At 40.9% G+C, this 22697-nt stretch overlaps 2 protein-coding genes across 8 annotated transcripts in view; one reads left to right on the top strand and one right to left on the bottom strand.

Annotated features, from left to right (window-relative positions):
- Positions 1 to 1262, top strand: part of PPP2R5A (protein phosphatase 2 regulatory subunit B'alpha) — a 47851-nt gene extending 46589 nt beyond the window's left edge. The window contains exon 13 of the mRNA XM_074579482.1: positions 22 to 1262. Within this exon, the coding sequence (XP_074435583.1) occupies positions 22 to 154 (133 nt within the window). The 3' untranslated portion in view covers positions 155 to 1262. The remainder of the gene's footprint in view (positions 1 to 21) is intronic.
- Positions 1 to 22697, bottom strand: part of PACC1 (proton activated chloride channel 1) — a 29869-nt gene that overhangs the window by 3956 nt on the left and 3216 nt on the right. The window contains exons 2-9 of one of the 7 annotated variants that reach the window (XR_012586074.1): positions 21792 to 21888; positions 19942 to 20151; positions 17671 to 17825; positions 16014 to 16156; positions 9649 to 9793; positions 6370 to 6474; positions 4326 to 4586; positions 2335 to 3278 (exon numbers count right to left, since the gene is read on the bottom strand). Coding sequence is in view for 4 of the 7 variants with exons in the window: in XM_074579486.1 (XP_074435587.1) it covers positions 4425 to 4586; positions 6370 to 6474; positions 9649 to 9793; positions 16014 to 16156; positions 17671 to 17825; positions 19942 to 20151; positions 21792 to 21888 (1017 nt within the window). In the remaining 3 variants the exon portion in view is untranslated. Of the gene's footprint in view, positions 1 to 2334; positions 3279 to 3855; positions 4587 to 6369; positions 6475 to 9648; positions 9794 to 16013; positions 16157 to 17670; positions 17826 to 19941; positions 20152 to 21791; positions 21952 to 22697 lie in introns of those variants that run through there. The other 6 variants (XR_012586075.1, XR_012586076.1, XM_074579486.1 and 3 more) reach the window with 6 other exon arrangements.

The following is a 22697-nucleotide window of genomic DNA, read 5'->3' as shown; positions in this document are numbered from 1 at the left end:
ATACTTCACTCTTTTCTACAGAGAGAAAAAGAAAGAATTGGAACGTGAAGAGTTGTGGAGAAAGCTAGAGGAGCTAAAGCTTAAGAAGGCTATGGCAGAAAAGCAGAACAGCACTCACAACGTGCTAAATGCACACAATACAAGTGCCAAATAAAAGAAATGACCACCTCTACTCGGCAGACATACTTTTTTGTACCCTTTTGAAATATATAAGGATTTGCAAAAGAAACCTCATCAGTATAATAGAAACAGCCAATTTTTTCTCTGGCAAATGTAAAGATTTGAATTTAAATACAGCAGTTAAGTGATGTCATTACCACAGCATATTGTAAATTTGTCTAATTATTGATATACTGTCACTTCCAATGTTTCATAGAACTGAATTATCATCCTTAATGAGTGAAATAATTACGGGAGTGGTGAGAATTATGACTTGAATTTTTGATTGTGTTGCACATAGGTGGTATAGTTTGCTATGTACATTTTTTTTCTTGTTTTATATGTGCTTTTCACATCGCTGCATACTTTGGTTAAGGTGATAGAAAAGGCTTCTAGTTGTGCTGTATTTTCTCAAATAAAACCAAGGTACATTACCAGTAACTCGAGATATTCAGTATGTACCCCTCACAGCATTGAAAGGAACTCGGATGTGGTGCTGTCCTTCAATTCCTGATTGGATTCAGATGTCGATTTATGTAACGCTCACGTTAGAAGGAGGCGCAGTAGGGAGAGGAAGTCAGCTCGAAGGGGCTGGGGTGGTCTGTGCGTCTGACCTACTGCTTGCTGAGTGCCTCTGCCCCAGGCTCGCTGCCTCTTGGTCATGGGCTGAGTAGACATTTCCTCCTGCTACAGCTGAGGATGGAGCTTCCTCCAGAGAGCCCATCAATGATGCTCCTCATCAGCCCCAGGACTCCCTGCAGAGTAGTTGCAGGTCTCCTGGAGACCGCGTTGGGTGGTTCTGCATTAGTTTTAGCATCTCATGGACTGAAGAATGAGACCAAAATTGGGATTACTTTTTGTTGTTAGTAAGGAGGGAAGGATGTCAGTAAATAGTTCCTTGTTTTATTTAAAGAAAATGCAGTCTGTTTCTTAAAGGTGGAAAGCTGACAATAGAAGTCTTGTCTGTTTACTTGATCAAGTATTTTTCACATCTTTTATCAGAGTACCATTCCAATCTCTTAAACTGCAGTTGTGTGGAAAACTTTTGTAATGAAAGACCTTTGGGGAATTGAGCAGCATTCAATAAAGTCTTTATGTTTGTATTTAGTGCTGTATATCACATTTTTGTGTTTATAAAGACCAGGAGAATTAGAGTGGTTTTTATGAACAACCTTTTAACTGCACACGTGTCTGAAGAGCCTGTGGCTTTTCACTGAGTGGCAAAAGTGTTGGAGGCAGAGGCCCAATGCTGGGGTTTCATTTTTGTGGGTAGGGTGGAAGGCTTTGTTCTGCTCTGTGGTGGCCAGAACAGCTGAGGCAGGGGTCCTGGGCTTGTCTTACTTACCACTTGGCTGGTTTACTGTCTTGATTTTCAAGCAGTTTCCAGGCTAAAAAAGTTTCTACTATGCTGTTTGAGTTGACTTTATTACCCTTTTATTGTTACTTCATTTGTGTCTCTAAAAAGTTGCGTTTCACAGAGGGAATAACACTCTGCTTGAAGTCACAGTAGCTCCATCTGATGAAAACCAATTAGTTGCTACTCTCTATGTGTCAGTTTTATCTTAAAAGAAAGACTACATAATCAGCTGCCCAAGGGAGACTCTGCCATGGTAGGTGGCTGCCCAAAATTTGGAGGGGGGTTGGGGGTAATCATTTACTTTTCATGGTGCTTCTTGAAGTCCTGAAGCCAACCTTAAACACTGTGGAGCCTGCAAGGGGGCATTTGCCAGCTCTGGAGGGAGACGACTGTCAGGCAGACAGCGTTTACCTCAGTTTAGTTCTTCAGTACCTTCTTCCAATGGAAGAATAAAAACCTCAATTTGAGATATAAAATATTTTCAGGAAATAGATTCCCTAATTTGAATATAATTTAACACTTGCAGTGGTACAAAGAACAAATTACAGGCACTTGTAATCGAGTTGTTAAAAAATTTGCAAATATAGCCATCAAGAGTAAGTATTAGAAAACCAAGCCAGTAGCTATAAGAGGCCATTTCAAACAACTTGTGCAACACTTTCTACTAGACTCACTCCTATAAATAGGTATATAAAAGAAAGGTTTCTTGGCTGGAATCAGCTGGTCTGCTCTAGTAACAACATTTCCTTATAAAACAAAAGATCTCAAGAGCAGAGATGTAGTGACTGAAGCTGACTACTCTGGGAATATATTTTTTTGGTTTAAAAAAAGTACATTAAATACTGCAGAAATGAATGCATCCTTTTTTTTAACCACAGCTCCTCCTTACCCCAGAGCTGGGACTAAGCTGCCTTCCAGCTTACCTTAATTAGCAAAAAAAAGAACACAAAATGCAGTGGGAGGCATCAGTTCTGATCAAACTGTTGTTTCTAAACATTTTTTTAAAAATCCAAGAAATAGCTGCTGTACTATAATTTGTTGAAGGAACACTTGGGTGTTTCTTTGGCAGGGAGGAGGTAAGAGAGCTCAGTTGTCTTTGTCTTACCTGTAGAACAGGCGCACAGCAGTGGGAAAGCAAAGGGCGGTAAGGGGACCAGGGAGGTCGGTGGGCTGCTTTCCTACCAGCGGAGGCTGTTATGTAGCAAAATCAACAGGGTTTTTCTTGATATAGGTGGTCTAAGTGTGGAGGTTTTCATCATTTTTCTTCCTCCTCCCTATTTCCTGCCCCCGGCACCTAGGGATGAAGTAGCTCTCAAACAGTTTGCTTCAACAGGGTCGTGTTTGGCCTTTGCTACTGGCCTCTCCTCTAACCTCATTCACTTGCTCACCTACCTCACCTGGGGCAGTACAGTGGTGGCCCTGCTGGACCTGTTTAACATCCATCATCGCAAGATACTGAATATAAAGCATTGACTGAACACCACCTGTTCTTGCATCCAAAACCTTGTTTTTCCCCAGAAGAGCGTGATCAAGTCAGCTCAGACTAAACCATTCAAATTATGAACTGTTGGAAGCACCAACACAGGACCCAGGAAGAGGCAAGAGCGGTAACTGCGAGTGACTGGTAGGCTGTAACCTCCTCCCGCCCTCACCTGTCCGGACGCAGGAGACCCCGTGTGGTGTTTTTCTTATTACAGTGAATTGTTGCTCCCTTGTTTAAGGCTGTGGTCAATGCAGTCCGTTGATTTGCTCTGGAAATCAGCTGAAAGTAATACATTTAGTTCCTTAGGAGGCAAAAAAAACCCCAAAGACAGGATACTTCTGCTATGCTTACTACTATATTAATACTTCAGTAGAGGATGGAAGAAGCAAGAGATGACTTGGCATAGCTGCCTGCCTTGCAACAAAGCCTTCAGAGCAAACGCAGTGGTGCAGTGCTGCCCTGCAGCCTCCACGAGGCCGAGTCAGGCATCTAGACTAATAAGGGACTTATAAGGAAGAAAAAGCCTCTGCCACCACAGCACGGTTAGTTAGCATGCATTCTCTATATAACAATCACATTTAAATGCCAGGCTGATGAAAGACTATTTTTCACTTCCCTAGCAAAGGCTTGGGGGGAAGAGGGAAGAGCAGCAGCCTGAGACTTTGAAATCTGTCATCAGCTCAGATGCCAAGGTAGTGAGCTGCTGGAGTTTACTTTGCGTTGGACTGGTAAGGAATACATTTTTGCTTTTTACTGAATCTTCTTGCTGGAATGCCTCTGCCCGGACTACCTCCTGCAAAACTCCAGCTGAATCTGAGAGCAGGTAGTTTCAGAGAACATACACAGTATCTTATTTGAAGTATTTTTTTTAATATTAAAGTCAATATACTTTAAATCAAAAATGACACACAACAGAATTCCAGTGTATTTTGTTTTAAGACATACTTTGGAGAGGGGAGGCCAGACTGACTGTTCTGTTGAGTACTTTACCTTCCACTAAACACAGTCAAGGAAGTAACCGCGTTACAGTAACAGGTGCAGGTCATAGCTCATGCAGAAGTTAAACGTTCTCCTCTCCTGAGAACCATTCAAAAACACCACCCATTTTTTTAGAACTTAACCATTACAGTGTTGACTTTCTGAACATTAGTGAAATCTCACCTTCTCTCTTGGTCCCCCTGTATATTGAGGTAAACTTGTTAAATTGGGAATAGAAAAGCATGAGTTTGTTAGACCTGTTAACCTAGAGTTAGCTCCTTGCTAAAGGTCAAAGGCCAGTTCACTAGGCTGTTCCTCCAGCCATCGTTTTTCCTGAAGAAAACATACCTGGTTTGCATCTTTAATTGCTGTACTGCTGGTCGAAGTGTATTCCAGTTATTTTGTATCCCTTCTGCTATGAATAGTTAAAAGAAGGCAGTCTTGGTCTCAGTTTATGTGGTTCATTACTTGACTCCTCCTCTTCAGATGTCTCTTTCGGATTTTGATCATCCACTTAACACTTAATTTAGCAAAGTCCGCTGCCTTGAACAGAGCCAAAAAGATACCACAAAGAAGAGCAATCATGTTCCAGGGATTTGCTGTGATTATCTGAAAGAGATGAAAAATATTATTCCCCTCATCTCATTCAGCAGGTATTATACCTCTTTTAATAACAAACAATTCCATTTTTGGAAGTGAAGTGTTTTGCAGCATATTCCTTTATGCCGCAGAGGTGGCCTGTAGTGCCTTCTCCATGCATCTGCCTCACACCACGGTTTTTCCAACTCCTGCCATCAGGAAGAGAACACACTGTACTACCTGCTAAATTCCTTTTAGATGGTGAATTGCTTAAAAAAATCAGTTAAATTGCAAATTTTATGATTAAGGATTACGCTTACTATGTCATTTAAAGATTTACAAAAATAATTACATTGAAGAAGATCTTCCAGAAGACAAAGCTGAAAGAAGCAGCTACTGGAAGGCTTTAATAAGACAGCATTGTAATGCTAAACTCGGTTTTGACAGCGGCAACTGTTTCTGCAGACCCACAGCAAGTATTTTATGTTTCTAGGTTTAATGACATTTGGTTCACAAGTAGTTAAATTTATGTATAGTTTGCAATTCTCCTCACACCTCTAGGCACAAGAATGACTTCTAGGATCTCAGATGAAGCAAGCAGAGCTAGGCTTAGGCAGCAATAAAGTAGCACACAGCTTTGGGACTGGCCCTGGAGTTGGCAGCTCTGATGGTCAGCATGAGCACGGTGTTGCTCGTCACCACCAGAGCCAGAAGGTCTTAAACAGGCTTTCCGTATCTGTTAATCCTCCTAAAAGCAGCAGCGCTGGCTGCCAGTGCTTGTGAACTATGGCCTCTTCAGCAAGAGGAAACAGGTACCCCTAATCCATCGGATCAAGGGCAGCTGTCAGCATGAAGGAGGCGGAGGTGTGAACCCTATCTGGCCCAGAGGAGCAAGAGGTGCTGGGAACAGGACCGGGCTCTCCAGGCCAGGGAGGTGCTTGCCCTGAGGAGGTGCCCAGCCCCAGCACAGACCGGACAGCAAGAGTGCAAAGGACCAACCATACAATCCTGCCCCTCACTGCCTGTGTTTACAGACAGGAAAAAAAAAGAAGGCTGTGGGGTTTGCTGGTGATGGACTTAAGTTGTCAGAGAGGGCCACGTTAAATGCAAAATTTTAAACAGATTGTCTTTGCATGCTTTGCCAATCTGTATCTTTCTGGGGAGATCAAATGTACCTGACCTTCTCCGTTAGAACACTAGGAAAACAAGATCTAGCTCACACGCTTAAAGCACATGTACCTGCGGCGCACACCTTTTAAGCCCTCCAGTGACTAACTGGTCTTGTCTGGCACATCATACACCTCCAGCCGCAGCATATTGAGCTCAATTTTAAAGTGCTTTTCCTGCATTTCAATGCAGTACCAAATTCCATTCAAATAAGAGGTAAAAAATACACTAATTATTTATTTTTAATTATTTTGATATAAGTCTAGGTTTCTTGCTTGTCAATTAATAAAAAAAAAAGTCATTAAATCACTTTATCCAAGTACACTTAGTTAAGCAAAAAGTTCAGACTTGACCTGAAGCTAACTTTGCTAGAGCACAAGGGACAGATGCTTTTTCTTAGCTACGTGTACCTCTAGCCGCGAAAAAGAATGCTGAGTGTCACCACGCCAAGGAAAGGCATCAGATGGTCTTGACCGCCACAGAACGTCCATTACTGGATATAAGGAAGAGCCTAGACTGAAATTTCAGATCTAGTCTCACTCTTCCTCTGAATTTCTACTTGGAGTGAGGCAGATGTATGCACAAAACACACACACAAACCATGAGCATGTACAGTCAGACAACAATTCCGTAGCGTGTTACTCACATCTTGAACAGTCTGTATAAAAGGATCTTTCCATTCAAATACCACAAAAAACAGTTGGTCACTTCTTGGTTGAGTTCTCTGGTCAATATAGTTAACCACACTAGTCTGGAGAGGAGGAAAATAAAACGCAGGTTACTTTCTTCAGCGTTGTAATGAGTCCTCTGTGCAACAGAAAAGGCTTGTGAGAAGGTGAAAACAGCAGACTGGTCAGGAACTTCCAATTCAGCCTTCCTCGACCTGGAACAACAGGCTCCCAAAATATGGGAAGCGCAGTTTCCTCCATCTGTCTCATGTTCATAATCTTTTCCTATTCCCTACTTAGTAAAACACTGCAATGCTATTTTTATAGCCAGGGCCTTTATTTTATCAAATAGTTTTTCCCTTTCAAAGGGAGAAATTTCATTTACAAGATTGATCTACTTGGAGTAATACAGCATTTGGAAAGTTCTCATGAATGAATGCTAAATTGATTTTCTTTACGAGAGAACTACAGACGGTGACAGGAAGATTTGTTTGTTGGTTGGGTTTTTTTTGAAAAATCAGTTGTAGAATAAACTAGAAGATGCCAGCAAGCGCAGAATAAAAATGAAAGGGAAAGAAGCCTAGGTGTTACCAATTAAAACCAGCATTGCCCATGAACTAGGTTACCACTTGAAACTAGGACTGACCAGCAGAGCTGTTTAGCACAGTTCCACAGAGCTGGGATGGCCAGGGTACAGTTTAAGATCCCAGATCGATGTTACAGCCACACGAACCCATAGTCTTTAGAATCACAATCAGGAAAGTATTAAGGCATCAGGCCTCAGAAAAACACTTATCTTGTCTTGTAACACACCCCATGGCCCAGAGGGGAACTACACAGAGTTTGTACGCAGGCAATAACACCCTTTGCGCTAACCCCACTGCCGCTAGGAGACAACACAAACCGCTGCAGAGCCAGGCAGTTACCTAACAGCAAGCACACTGGTGTTACAGCTCAACAAACGATGGAAGGACTGCTCCCATCTCCAGCCCTCAAAGGAATATTTACATCTCCGTGTGCGCAGACAGCAGTACGGCTGCTCTTCCTACATTAGTTTAATACTGTACTGGAAACAATGAGTATAGCGTACCATAACTTCACCTCAGGGTTCTGATGGGAATTATAGATATGAAAACAGTGATTCGGCAGACACTGTACGAGGGATGACCTACTCCAAAAACTTCCCATCTACCATGGCTTAAGTTTCTTCACAAATACTCGAAGATTTCTATCAGCCTTCTCCACACCCCTACACGCCCTGCCCTGACCAGATTTTAGGCTGTGAACACGTAGAAGCAGGAGCCAGAACACTACATGTGTCTAATTCAGAGCATATGGGAGCTTCACCACCTCATGCTTTCTGGTCAAACAGCTTTGCTGTTACCCTATACTTCTACCACTCATTTAGTTATTGCAGCATACCATCACCCCAGCTACACTTGTTCAAGAAAACTGCACACCAGGAAACAAACAGTACACAAAGCTAAAGGAAAGTAACGGGAAAGGAAGAAAAGACAAAGTAATGACTATTGGGCTAGATAGCAGACTAACTGACTGTGCTATTTGACCTAATATTTATATCCATCTTTCCGGTATGCCATCTCCCAGTTTCAGATTTGAAAGGCGAATGGACTTTCTTATGCCATTTAAGCAGATGTTTTACTGTCAAACAAAGCAAGTGCAATTCATGTCTGAGCTATTTCGACTTCTACTGTATTATTAATAGGGATCTGAAACCTGAAATTCACACTTCTGCTGATTCCTATTTCCTAAATTGTTTGTTTTTTTAAAAAAAACACCACGCAACACCAAAAACCCCCAAAGGGTGTTCACCTGCCCAGATGATCAGAGACTACTGATCCATAACTACTGGACTAAATGGATGTTTATGGTCACAAAGATCTCAGCTTTTTCCGAGTTTGATTCGGCCTTTTATTTCCACTTTGTGACAAGTTGGACTTGGGCACACAAAGGAAGACTTCCAAAAATCCTACACTAGGTAAGTACCAAGTGGCAAGTGATACGGAGCTGTATGTGATGAAGGACAGACAGACAACTGCTGTTAGTGCTTACATGGCAGCAGCTGACTGATGCAACCTTTCGTCTCCGAACTAAGGCATTGATTTGGGACTTGCGTGACTTCGGGATTTGCCTCCTGTCCTCTTCCAGTGGAACAGGAGGGTCTCCACCTCGCAGTCACAGCTCTGCTCTTCCCTTGAGGCTTTGTCACATAAGGCCCTAACTGTGAGAACTAAAGGTAGGAGAACTGAACATTCTGCTTCATTTTAATCTCCACAAAGTATTCTTTCCAAGTGTACCAGAGACTAAGAGACAGTGTTGTCTCTGAAGCACATACTCTCTGAAAAGGACTGCTCTTAAAATTCTCATTTCTCATCACCAGTGAGACTCTTTCTCCCAGACCAACAGCGGGAGCAAGATAACAAACTCAAAACACAATTATTCTCCTGTCCATTAGTATGAACAGAACAGGAACAAAAGTCAAACTCATTTCATCTCTACCTAAGTTTGCATCTTCCACCTGCATATTTTCTAGTTTTAAATGATACAAAAAGTTAAGTTATTCCTTGTTTCTAAGGATACTCAGCAGATAAAAATCCCAAACCCAAACAGAAAGCAGACATGAGAATGCTACAAAGGACACAAGGCTTATGTTTACCTCTTCATCCTAACATCAGCCCTTGTGGTAACCTAAACAATACCTCTTTCCAATACTAGCTATTATTTAGACAATTCCTTTGGCAATTGTTCCCCACCTTGAACTAAAGTTCAAGTGTTAGTATTTCTATGTCTGTCTCTCCAGACCCTTACCTCAGACCACAGCTGTGACTTATAACACATTCAAGGCCTCGATTTTCTGGCCTCCCCATTAGATGTTTTCCTGGGATGTGTCACTTGGCCATACCATCAGACATGCACATCAAGACATTTATGCTTCTACAGAACCCCTCCATATTAAGAAAGAATGTGAGCAACTGTACAGCCAAAACTGCTCAGTGGCAAGTAGCGTAATGGATGCAATGAAACAAAGACCAAGCTCCTGATGTTTCTTTCACTCACTTAAACAACCAGCCAACCCACTCACCCACCCTTCTTCCAACTCATATTGCTATCTGCCCAAGAACTGGTTCTATTTGCCAGTTATCATTAAAACTATGGCATAACCAGTGGCGCCCCAGGACCAATAAACTGAGAGGTCCCAAAAACTCTTCCTGAGGATTTTTTTTTTTTTTTTTTACCTCTTGTTTGAATTCAACAGTCTCACTACCGTCTTCTTCTTTTGTTTTCACCAAGGACATCTTGACCCAAGTTCGAAAGCCTCCGGAAAACTTCCAGCTGGAGTATGAACTTTCACAGTCCTTCATGAATTCTGCTTTTTCTGGACTAAAGGAAAAAGATCATTACATTACTGACCAAACTCAAAGCGGTATCTGAGCGCTCTAGGCAGGAGAATGCCAGACCTACAGACACTTCAACATGTGTTCACAATTCTTTTTAGGTTCCAACTGCTAAAAGTCAGCATACCTAAAACATTGTTAGTATTGTTTTAAAGTCAAAAAACATTTTGATTAATGGTAGCACTTGCATTCATGTGTTTCTCAACTGCAGAAGACCTACCTGCTGCCCTACCACCCTAGAGTTCTGCCTGCCCCAAGGGATTGTTCTCCTTATAGAGGAGCTTCATTCTGCTCATCTGTCACCTCTGGGACAGAAAGGAACAGAGACAGGATGCCAGGAAACAGCGTTCCACAAAGCTCAGAAGCAAGAGATGGAAGGAACAGCCTAGAGGCAGGGCATGCTGCTTCACCCCATTTCTGGGATGCAAATAAACTGGCTGCAATGCAGACATACTTAGAATACTTTGAAATTTACATTCAGCATATTCCTATTATTTTGGGAACACTATACCTTTGATGTAAGGCTCCCATCTGCAATAACATGTCTGTTTTCCCAATATACGATCCCAGATATTTGTAGCAGAACAAATCCCAGAACAGGATTGCTTTGTGCACCCCCCCCCCCTTTTTTTTTTTAAATACTGTGACCTTAACCCATTTTAAGGCTTCCAATACCCCTCACACCACAAGCAGTAAAGAGGCAGCTCTAAGGCATATCTAGTCTCCATCCTTTCTCTACCAGCTGCACAGTGAATTAACCACACTATTTACTTGGAGCTCCTCAGTACTGTGATTTTAGCCACTTTAATGTCATCTCTACAAAATAACCTGGCCCTGCGGCTGCTTTTTCAACAAGGTTTCCTTTGAAACAAAGGGGTAAACCACTGCAATGAGTCAGAATCATTAAAGCACAGACCGCTGATTTTTACTAAAGATAGATTTCAGGTTGCAGAGATATGTCAGGGTGTGCTGGTCTTTGAGACAACAGAAAGGGTTTTTCACTCAGATTAAATCCACCTTCCTAGGTGAAGGGAGAGAGTATATTTCACTCATATGGCAGAGGGAGTGTGCAGCTAGGTCTGTTGGGAGATTAAGGTATTTTGGTCTTTCAGGAGAAAGATGCAAAGAAGTAAAGAAGAAAAGCAGGGCTGAAGAAGGAAGCTCTTGTCCAGGAGAACAGATCAATCAGGAAGATTTGCCCTGTACCAGCACTGACTGGATTTGTACTTTTCCTATCTTTTTCCTTAGTTTTCAGACTCCTTAGTTTCAGGCTCCTTTTCTTCCTACAAACCAAGATGTCTTGTCTACAAGGGCTCAAACACAGAACTCCACTTTGCATATAAATAGAAAGAAGTGTTTCTGGAAAGAAAAGCTAATACACTTTGGTACCCACCAAGACAGATTATATTCCAAGAGTGTTTTAGTTTAGGAACATCTTTATGGATTTGTAACATTAGCTGCTTATTTAGCGATCCCAACAGGATGGCAGTGCACCTCTCTAACCCCCAGAAGGAAGATACAAGCAAGGCACATGAACAAAGCTCACCACCTGACTGCTCCTCACTGTACAAACCAATGATATAGGGAGACCTAATCTGACAATGATTTCTTCCCCCTTCGGCCTGTGTGTAACAGCAGCCGCTGATGGAACAGTATGGAAGAGTATGGTGCTTTGCCACTCAGAGAAACATACATAATTAGCACTCTGCCAGCCAGTCATATGCCTAATGCACAACTAAATACAGCATCCCAGAAGAGTTTTCCAAACCAACACGGAAAATTGAGGCAGGAAGCTATGACAGAGAGCTGAATGTTACAGCCACAACTTAGATGGTAAGCAGAGAGCGGTAGTATACTTTGCCTTAGACAGTAATTGTAGGCTTGAAAAAGAAAGATTAATAATATCTTAGGAGAAGTGATCTGAGAAGGCATCTCCTTGCTTGTGCCCATAACCCAGACCACTGCCACAGAGTCAGGGGAAAAAGAGGGGGGAGCACAGCAGAGGCACGAGCTTTGCACAAATGATAGCAAAAGGCAAATAACACAGTGTAAAAACCACACACAATTAAGTGAACACAAGACAAGCAAGGGATTTTAATCTGAAGAACAATTCTCCAGACAGTTTTTTTTAATTCTCTCTTCACCCCAATGACAGACAACCTACAAAGGCTGCACAGTTTTGTTTGTTGTTCAGTAAGTTCTTCACCTTTAACACTTTCCTTCAGCTAAACTGCAAGATTCCTGGAATATTCTGCACCAGGCTCTCCCCAGTTTCTGGTGGTACCTCAAGACAATGCAAAAAATTCCTTCATCACAGCAAAGAAAGAGAAGTGCAAGAGGCCACTGTCTCACTCAGGTGAAGTACAAAGCTCTGCTCTCCGCAGTATTTTCAGGTAACTATTGACAGTTACCTAACCATTGCCCCAGCACATACTGACACAATAGGAGATTATATTTGTTGCAACTGTGGGAGTTGCTAATCTGATTCTGGACTGGGCTCTAGCGCCGCAGTAAATCCTTCTAACACCAAACTCTATGGACCAACCCACAAGAGCCGGAGTCAGTTTAGGACGTCCCACCAGCAGATCCCAACACAGCAGCAACAGTCAAAACCACAGACAGATCAAACACAATTTGTGTTTATTGCTTTTTTTTCCCCTAGATTAGGAAACTCTCAGACAGCCATGGGATCTAATAAAGGGTCAGATGGCATGGAACCAAAAGTCTCGACCCTTCTATGTTATAATTTATTTCTCTGCACGCAGCAATCCAGACCAGAGAAGTGAACACAGAGCTCTGTTTAGACCCTGAAATAATGTCTGACCTGTTCAGACCAGTATTCATCATTTCACAGGACTGCAAATTATTTTACATGCTATGCTAACAACAGTTTGTCAGTATTAAATTCAGAGGATTTTCTTCTTAAACCCATGTATTATACTAATGACAGTTTAGGAAAGGAACATGTATTTTTAGATATACTTTTTTGGTAATTTGCAAGGGTTTCATTATTTCCTTCCCTCCAATTAATATGGTACAGACAGCAGCTGCCACTGTATTTTAGAAAAAAAAAAAAAAAGGAAAGAAAGAAGAAGAAAAAAGCCAGTGGCAGTATCCCTCCAACTCACAGGCCAACAACAGCACACAGTTCAGCAGTGTTCTGTGAAGGCCAGAACAAAACTAGCAAGCAGTGCCAGTTTCATGTAGTCTGTCGATCCAATTTTAACAGAAGAGCTGCAGAAAATAAAACCCTTGACAGAAACAACTGGCCCTTACTTGAGTCCTCACCACTTCCTATGCCTCAAAAAACCCTTAAAGACACAAATGTCTAGATGCCATTTTCATTATTGCTTATGGCTGATGCTTGCAGCTGCCTTCACTGATACGATTATTGCTATTTAAAGCAAAAGTGAGCTGTACATAATACTGTCTGCACAGAAACTGTGGTGTAGATAGAGCAGAGCTCACCAATTTCAAGGTGTTTTGGACTGTGATTTAAAATGATGGAATACCCTACACATATATTTTACAGCAGTCTGCCTGCCCAGCCCAAACAAAGCTGTGTGCAGACATGGCAAAAATCTGTAAAGGTAATTATGGTATCTCATGAGTTTGAGCATAGATCTCAGCATCTTTGATAACACTTTACGTGAACTGCTGGACACAGTGCTAATAATATGCCCTCATAACCAGTGAGACAATTTGTCAGGAAAAGTAGTTAACAGTGGCCAGTAATTGAAGTTTTCTAAAGCCCACACAGAAGGGCAAAATTTGCGTTGTCAATACACAACAGTTTCTACAGATATCTTGAGTCCAGACTTCTCACTGACTAAATTTAGCATCTGCTGATGAACCAGAAATCATTTCTATTTTCTCTTCTGCTGGAAGTTGGACAGAACGAGTACATTCCACATATGCATGCAGTGTCACATGCACTTCATAGTCAGGAGAAAATGTAAACTTTCAACGTCCCCTGAGCCTGTTCAGTTCATGCCCACCAGAACAGCAATACACAACACTAAGCCATACAATTTGTACCAAGCTTTGGAGGATGCTAGAAGAGAGACACTACTGGCCTCTTGCGCACAACTGGCTCTCTTACTGTATTTCACCCTAGACATGCAGGTCATTTACTACTAAGTTTAAACGCCTACATACTCTTACCAATTTTACTGTTACCTGGGTTAGTTCAAAACCAGTTTTAACTCACATTCCTACTACCCGCTGCAAACAGACACAAAGGATGCATCCCCAAACAGATACCATTTCCTACCTTTTCACTTTGCAAACATACCCCAGGCTCAGCGTTCACTCTCCCAGCTTCGGTTCTGGTGCCTTCCAACACCGAGACAAGGCAGCTTCTCTAGGAACAAAGCGACACTTCCCCATCTCTTCGTGGATTGATTCTGCCATCTAACCAGTCTGACCTGGCAAATCTGGAGGCACGAGGTTGCAATCCAAGTTTCTCCCAGGCAGCTTACAGATGATTCTTACAGATTCACTTCAAACACAGCCTGAAGCTAAGACCTTTGCAGTACTGCTTATTGCTGTTTTGCACATCTAGCCTTTGCACAACAGGTGGCACAAGCATTTGTGACAGCAGCATGCAGACTTGCAGCTTGCTTGCAGAAATACTGTCAACTTAAGCAGGACATAAATGTTTTAACTTGGGAAGAAACAGCTCTTTAAAATGGCTTATCTGCAAATTGATACAACAAGCACAGAAATGTGGCTTCCAGGACTTCAGTATGCATAGACCAAATTGTGTCTTGATATGTTGGCTCATTCTGCGAAGACGCAGGAATGAGATGCAACACAACTGTGCCTCCCGCTCAGTTTCACAGGGGCTGGTCTCAGTGCTTGTGTCTGGAAGTACAAAACAGCTGTGCACCTTGCTGGAATTGGTCCCACTGTACATACCGCTAACTGCAGCACAAGCCACGAATACTGAGAAAAAACAACACAGAAAGAAAAAGTAGCACCTTCTGCATGCATCGCTACTCTTAACTGGTATTTTCTCACCCTAAAATATCAATGCCTAAAATACCTGGAACATAAGCATTTTATGAGGTGTTTTAAGTACAGTTACAGAAAGAACTTAATGACTTAAGATCTCTCCTTCACTGAAGTAGAAATGCTTTGTAAAAAGCAAATTCAGATAATTGGTCTTTGGCTGCCCAGAGACACTGTGACTACACACTTCCAGTCTTTGCTCCATCTGAAAAGTACCAGCACGATCATGTCCAAGCCTCTAAGAATTCTCTGTTACGATAAAATCTGTTATTTCTCTTCTCCTCCTTCACCTAATGTCACTCGACATCTGACTACTACCAAATTGAGGCCTTCTATTAGGTCTCTATTAGGTCTCACTAATATATATATATCTACACACACTATATATATTAGGCCTTCTATTAGGTCTCACTAATATATACATACACATACTGTATGTATATCTCCTGCCTGGCTTTTAATCTGGATCACAGAGAGAAGAACAGAACCTGAATTTAAATTAGAGCAAAAATTAAACAGGTAAATATAGAATTTATTCTCACAAGGTGGGAAACAGGGTGGAGCTTTCAAGAAAGTTCAGGACAGGATTAATTCCACTCCTGTTAAAATTAGAAGAAGGTTGATCAGTCACTCCAATGGCACCAATGTCAATCCAATACAAAGCAATTTTGAAAACCCCATCAATGAAATTACATAATTCTGTAGAATCTTAGAGTAATACAAAGAAATTTAGTTAATCTTTCAATGAAATCACAACAAAGCCACCTAGGGATCTGGTCTTTACAGTAATTTCCTAAAAAAATAAAAGGTACAGAAACAGTCGTATTCTCAGTGCACTTCCTGTGCACGCTGCCCAGGACAGCACGTTTCCTGATCACCCACAGCAGCAGACACCGGTAAGCCAGCACAAACTTCAAACTTTTAGAAAATGCAGCAACAAATGGCTGAAGTATAGCTGAAGGGCAGATTTTGTCACTGAAAAAGTCCTCGATTCATTTCTAAAAAGCAAGATTAGTAACCTAAGGCATGAAAGAGCATCAACATAACCCAAACATTAAAAAAAAAAAAAAAAAAGAGAGAGAGAATACAAAAGCCTGTCTGATTTTTACCAAAAAAAAGTCCTGCTTTCATTAGCCCTTACTAGTATTGTTGTAGCAAGTTCAATGCAGTTATAGGCTCATCCCTTTACGTACCTGTTGATGAACTCTTGGAAAGAAGAAAACAGAAGGTAGTCAATGGCACTAAAATCTTGGTCTGTTTCATTTAAATGAAACTGCAAAAACACAAGTTCCTTTTTCTTCACATCACGAGGGCCTTGAACAACCAAAGCATACTTCTGTAAGCAAACAGAGAGATGGTGAGAGTAGCAGAGGAATCCTCGTTTCCTGTTCATGAATTTGCCATCTGTCACTAATACTCTATAGAAATCTAATACACACCAAGATTTTCTTGGCCTCTACTAAGAATAATATCTAACAAGAATGCCAATAGAATCCCTCCTTTTAGTTTAGAAATGAAGTCTTTACATCAAGATTTAGTGTTTTTCTAAGAAATCTCCTCTAGTTCTACTGTAGCTCTTTGGGTTCATGTGGAATTAACAGTTAAGGCCCTGCAACCTGAATTCTGCAGAAGGACAATCAAAACTGTTTTGAGCATTAAAGTCTAGGAACTTTCAGCTCTTGACATGAAACAAGTTAATTTGGAGTCTGATGTAGAGAGCATCAGGCTTCTCGTTGGGAAAGTGGAAGTTTCACAGCCCCCAGCACCAAAAGTAAGCTGCTGAAGGGGGCGGGGGGGACACAAAAAAAAAAAAAAAAAAACCAACCAAAAACCAACCAAAAAACACCCAACAGAAAATGCTTGCAGGCAGAATACAACTTAAAGTAGTGCGGGCATTTTATCACACAGCACACTGTTGCTTGCAAAAGGACTCAGCCAATTTGAACAGGGCTCTCCGTGGTTCAGAGGTCTCTGCCTCAGTGCCTCTCCACTCAACTGCGGGACTAGAGCCTATTGGATCAGCCAGCTTCTAAAGGCATCTACCACACAGCATAAAATGCAGGTTCTTAGTTTGTTAAAACATGCAAAAAGAGCATACTAGTGTCAGGAATTAAATTAGACTTGCACCTAGAATATTACTTTCAAATATACTAAGGAGCTGCTTCCCAGAAAGAAATGGTAACTAGACAAAAGGCAAAACATGAAGAGGAATAAAAGCTCACCAAAGAGGTACCTAGGCTGTTCGTTTGTTCACATTTAGTTTCCTTAAAAACAATCTGAGCAAACACTTTAGATACAAATGACCATATTTAATACTAGATTCCCATCATTTTTAAGGGCAATTTAAGACAGACTATCACTCTATGTACCCAACTTATTGGCTCACAGCATTTCAGTGTAATGGAGCACTTGGTGCCCAGTTAAGATTCTCCCAAGTGTGACAAAAACAGTACGCAATTCCCAGCAAACATATAAAAAGAGATAAGCTATCCTGCTTTAATGGAATAACTGCTACTGCTTTCAATCAAAGCTAGATTTACTATATAAAGGAGCATGCTTGCCAGTTCATTTAGGAGAGGAATGAAGTGAGAGTTTCGTTGTGAAAAATTACTTATTTTGTCCCATTGAGGTTTTCATGCTGCACACACCCACATGACAGCTGATCATTCATAACACATATACGCACTGACTGGGGTATTTTACATTTCTAAAAACAAAAGGACAGACGGCTTGAATAAAAACTAGAAGCAAGGATTTTTTGCAGCACTAAGTAAATAATTTTACTTTCAAATATTATTACAAGCAGAAAACCTCCACTGAATAAGCTTTGTTCTATTACATTATTATTACCATAGTTTGATTAGTAAAAGGATCTGTGTAGTTGATTCTCCGAGTGGTGCATTCAATGTCTCCTGGCTGACCTGGATTTATCAGAGGCGGAATGTGATCATAGTAATGATGCTTGCAGCTAAGCAGCCGAGCCTTGCCTGGATAAAAGGCAATGCCTGTTTTGAGAGAAAAAACGTTGAAGAGAGCTGATTTCTTTCCCAAGTACATAGATTTTCATTCTGGGATTTAATCCTAGAGGATACTGAGCTATCCTCAAGATCCAGCAAAACAATCCAATTAAACCACATGCTTCAGCATTTTTCTGGAGCAGGACAACAGTGCATTTTTCTGCAGACAGAACCCCTGCAATGCACTGGAAAAATCAGGGTTCATGTTGCTACAACAATTCAAGGTTCACAGCAGCTACTAAGTTTCCCCAGTCTTCCCACAAGCCAGCAACGAACACATCAGTCCCTCTGGCCCCAAATGAAATGAATGTGTAAAGTAAATTAGGAGGCTATTGAAGTCCAGTGGGACATGTAGTGCTTCAGCATGTATGTGTTTTCAGATATTATCATTTAACACATCAAATCTTAATTGGAAATAATGTTCGTAATACATGACAGATCAAAGATCACTGGCAGACGTTATAAAAGTGAAAAGATGCTCTTCAGAACATCTAGCATTTTCTGTTCACTAAATACAATGTCACAATAAAAATCAAAGAAAAAAACCCAAACAAGTACTGACTGTTACCATCCCTTAATACTTGTATCACTAGGTAGGCAGGCTACTACTTCACCTGCCTAGATGAAGTGTGTGTATATATATATATACACACACTCATATATACTATAAATCTATGGTTTCAGGCCAATAGCACGCATTAAAAAAAACCCTCGGTCACCTCAGATGTAGAAGGATAGAAAAATAAAAGGCCTAAAATCCTCTTATGCCACATATGCCACATTTAGTATTGGAAACAAGCTTGCTTGAAGATAATCTAGACCAACTACCAAAAAAAGTATGATTTGAGTTGTTAGATATGATTAACTCTCACAACTGAAACGACCTGTCCACAAAAATGCGAGACATCAAAGCAGTCAGCATGTATCAGTCTAAAAACGCTTTATCCCTTTCTTCAGTGCTCCACGCTTGCAACTTGCCATCTCATCACTTTGTTAGAGCAATGAAGTAAAGGGCTACATTAATTTAGGTTCTCTGATCTGGCAGGGATCCCTGACAATACTTGTGGATTTATATGTATGTTGCTTTTCTTCTTTAAATGACATTTTCTTCCTATTGCTGTACGAAAAGCCCACGTGGGGAAAAAAAAAAAAGGCGGGGGGAGGGGAAGCCTGCTCTTACAATCAGATCCACATGGTCCAAACACAAGGACTTAGTTACAAAACTGAGCCTAACTGACCATACAGAAAACAACTACAGGAATACGGCAACAACTTGAAACACTCACCTTTCAGCCACAATTACTGGAGTGGTTATTTGTAAAATGTGGTAACACTTCAAAGAAAAGTGTTATTTTTAAATTGGAAACTGACATACGACTGAGTTGCATTTGCTACCGCAGCTCTATTTATGAATGGTTACTGGATAATTAAAAAAAAAAAAAAAAACCAAAACACGAACCACAAAAAAAACGATAGAACTCACTATTCAAAAATGCTTCTGTGGCATAATCCCTCCTGCAAACTGCAACACAGTTTTCTGATGCCACACTGCATTTTTATGCCAACATTGTTCCCTGCAGTCACATCGCATTTTCATTGCCTACTGATGTAATACCAAGTTGTAAACAACGCAGAACAGAACCACAGTACCACTTTCTGCTTATTTTGTGGTTGGTTTGAAAAATTCACCTTCTTTACTGTCAACAGCACCTCACTGTGCAGTGCAGCACTGAGGTCCTGATACACATCCTATGTGCTACCCTGTTTGAACAACACAGTTTTGGGAGTATTTCCATATGGAATTATTTTCTTTCCCTGTAAGAGGGCTCATTCTAGAGTCTGCAAACACTTCTTATCTACCAAATGTTGCATGATGCTCCACAGCTACTGTAATTCATGTTATTGGCATGAAAACCCCCCAAATTTGTCCTACGGTATTAACATTTCCATGCAAAGTTGACACAACGTAGATTAGAAAAGAAGTGAAAGACCTGGTTCAGAGCATTATATGCACTCTGGGCCCTGGAGAATCAACACCAAAAGTGTAAAACAATCCAAGATAAATGTAAACAACTTAACTCATTTTTTTTGTTATCAGTCTTACCAGGTGCATCATACAAGGACACTTCTTTGTAAGAGACAGACATCACTGGGTGCTTGAGCTTCTCCCTGAAGTCACTGATGGTTTGGTAGACAAGGAACACAGCTACAGCCATGAGCAGCAGATAAATAAACAGGAGAATTACTGAAAAAACATTCTTTAGGCAGGTCTTGCTGAAACGCAAAGAAGGGGCAGTGGTACCCAGTTCACTATCTGGAACCAAACAGAATATGGATTAGGACTTTAAAATACAGATATTTGGGCTAAATTTATGTAGTGTTCATTTAAAGATGAATCCCTTGAGAAGACAGTAAGCCTCAAACTCAGCTCGATTTAAAAAAACCACAACTGTTGCTGGATTTGATGATCAGCCAGACAGATGCTTCCTTCTCAAGCATGAGCCATAATCATCCAAAGACTGTGCCTCTTTTTCACATGTTGAATTTGGCACTCTGCTTAAGGACACAGCAGGCAGGAAACAAGGTTTATTTTCAAGAAGCACAACTCAGAAACAAAGTTCAAAGTTCATAAGAAAAAAAGTCTGTTGATGGTCAATCTTTCCTCCTGGAAAAAACAACTCCTTTTCCTCCCTCACAATCTGAAGCGATTCTTACACACTCAGCATATGCACCAGCAGAGAAATTTAATATTCTAATGCTCTTTCACAGCTATCCTTGTATCTCCATCATGGTAGAAGTTACTAGACACTTGTTACCCTCTCGTTTTTGGACTCTAGTTTATAACTCCTTGTGCATACTACATAAAACGTCACAGAAGGATTCTTCCGATTACAGCTAGAAAAAGACTGACCCGATTCTCTCACAGTCTCCTTGCCTTCAAAGCTTATTCTCTGAAGATCTTCACACTAGTCTCACTTGTACACAGACACCGCTTTCTCCATACTCCTTGCATACACCATTTCCTTTGGCAATACTTGTAAGGAAAAAGTTCCTGCATTCTTGAGTTACACGTCATGTTTTGATCATGAGTGATGTAGGGCTGAACATGCAAAAGGAGCATTAAACCCCAACACAGGAAAGGAGATAAGTAGGCATATTTTACGCTGACTTTTCTGCATGGTGTAATCTAATGAGTCAGGCCCTCTGAAGCCATGACACACTCTGCCCTTCCACTATAATAGCATGATTTGGTGCTTGTTCCTTACCACAGCAAACACTAGCCTTTTCCTAAATCCTATTGAACACATAATCTCTTAACAAAAGCCCACCGTCACACACATGTTCCCAAGTTCATTGCCAGGTGATGGCAGCCAAGGAAATTAGGACATTAATATGCATAAAATTGCACTACTGAAACAAGTATGTCTTGAACAGCTGCAAAGCATTTAGGGGATACTCACTTTCAGGCTGGCTTACCTTAATGCCTACACCTGAACTGCAATAAGCCCATTTAACACTGCCCCACACCCTCCAAAAGCAGGTCTGAACAGTCTAACTAAAATCTGTTTAAAAGAACATCTGTTGAATATTGCACCTTTTTCATGTAAATGCGGCAAAACCTTTGCTTGTATTCCATTGCCATCACAGACGTTGCAACTCAGGTAAGATACAACATAAAGGAAGATGATGTACTATGCTATCTCAGAACCAGATGTGCTGAATCTTCTTTGATTGAGCACAGTTCATGATAAAGAAACTTTCTCATCTCAATCCTTGGAGAAACTCCTTGGCTTTTCATCAGCACTTATTCCCCAAAATAAGTAAATAAGCAATTTAGTGTTTTGTTTGCTTTCAGAAATGCAATAAAAAAACCCAACAAAACAACCAAGCCCACACACAGAAGCACCTTATCAGGCACTTAAAATTGGTAATTTCTGGGTCAATAGTTCTCACCTGGTAAAATAACAGAGCTGGCATCTTCATGAACTTCCATCTCTCCTTCTCTTTCATCTGTTGGGTTTTCAGATACTCGCTCCACATCTTCACTCAGCTGTGTAGTTAAAACAGTGGTTCAATTTCCAAACATGCTCTCAACTTGCAATTGCTGGAATTTCTATGGTACAAATAAAAGAGGCTCCAACTAACCAAACACACAAAAACATGCCCCCAGTCCAAGAGCACCCAACATCTGTTCCATTTGTTCACAAGAGCCACATTTACATAGATCTACAGCTAAAAATTAAGTGACTTGCATGCTGCAAAGAGAGAAAGATGGCACATTAAATTTAACCTACTTCTACCCTGCTGCTTCAACAATAACATCACCTTTTCTTTCAAGATCAAAGTAATTGTTTCCCCAGCAGCTTCAGCTCACTTTAAACCCCCAATTAGAGCAATGCCCTCTGAAATACGCAGGAGCTTCCTTCTGTCACTCAAGAACGTATTTTAGGCATAAACAAACCACAACACATACCAACAAACAGAGCATTAGCACTTCTTAATAAAGAGGTGCATAAAGAGCAAGTTGCATTTTGACAGGTATTAGGGCAAGTAACTCAAATGTAGCCTCGGACACATAGGCAGGTGGGTCATTACAAGACAACAGTCAAACATCCCCACATTTCTGGTACTTACTTGAGCTCACTGTACATATTATTATATATTAGTGGTTATGCAACTAATTAGTCTTCCAGTGTTTCTAAAACAGCAACAGAGACCAGATGTTTTCTTGTTTTGCTATTCAGAGCCCTGGGCCCAAACTGCCAAGACACTTCCCTCAAATTCAGAAGCTTGTCACATCAGATAGGTATCACATGAGATCATGAAGCATTAGACTTTATATATATATATAAAGCACCT

Source organism: Larus michahellis, chromosome 3 (genome assembly GCF_964199755.1).
Source record: "Larus michahellis chromosome 3, bLarMic1.1, whole genome shotgun sequence".
NCBI classification, from domain to species: Eukaryota; Metazoa; Chordata; class Aves; order Charadriiformes; family Laridae; genus Larus; species Larus michahellis.
Note: the sequence above shows the minus strand (reverse complement) of the source record. Positions and strands in the feature narration are given on the sequence as shown.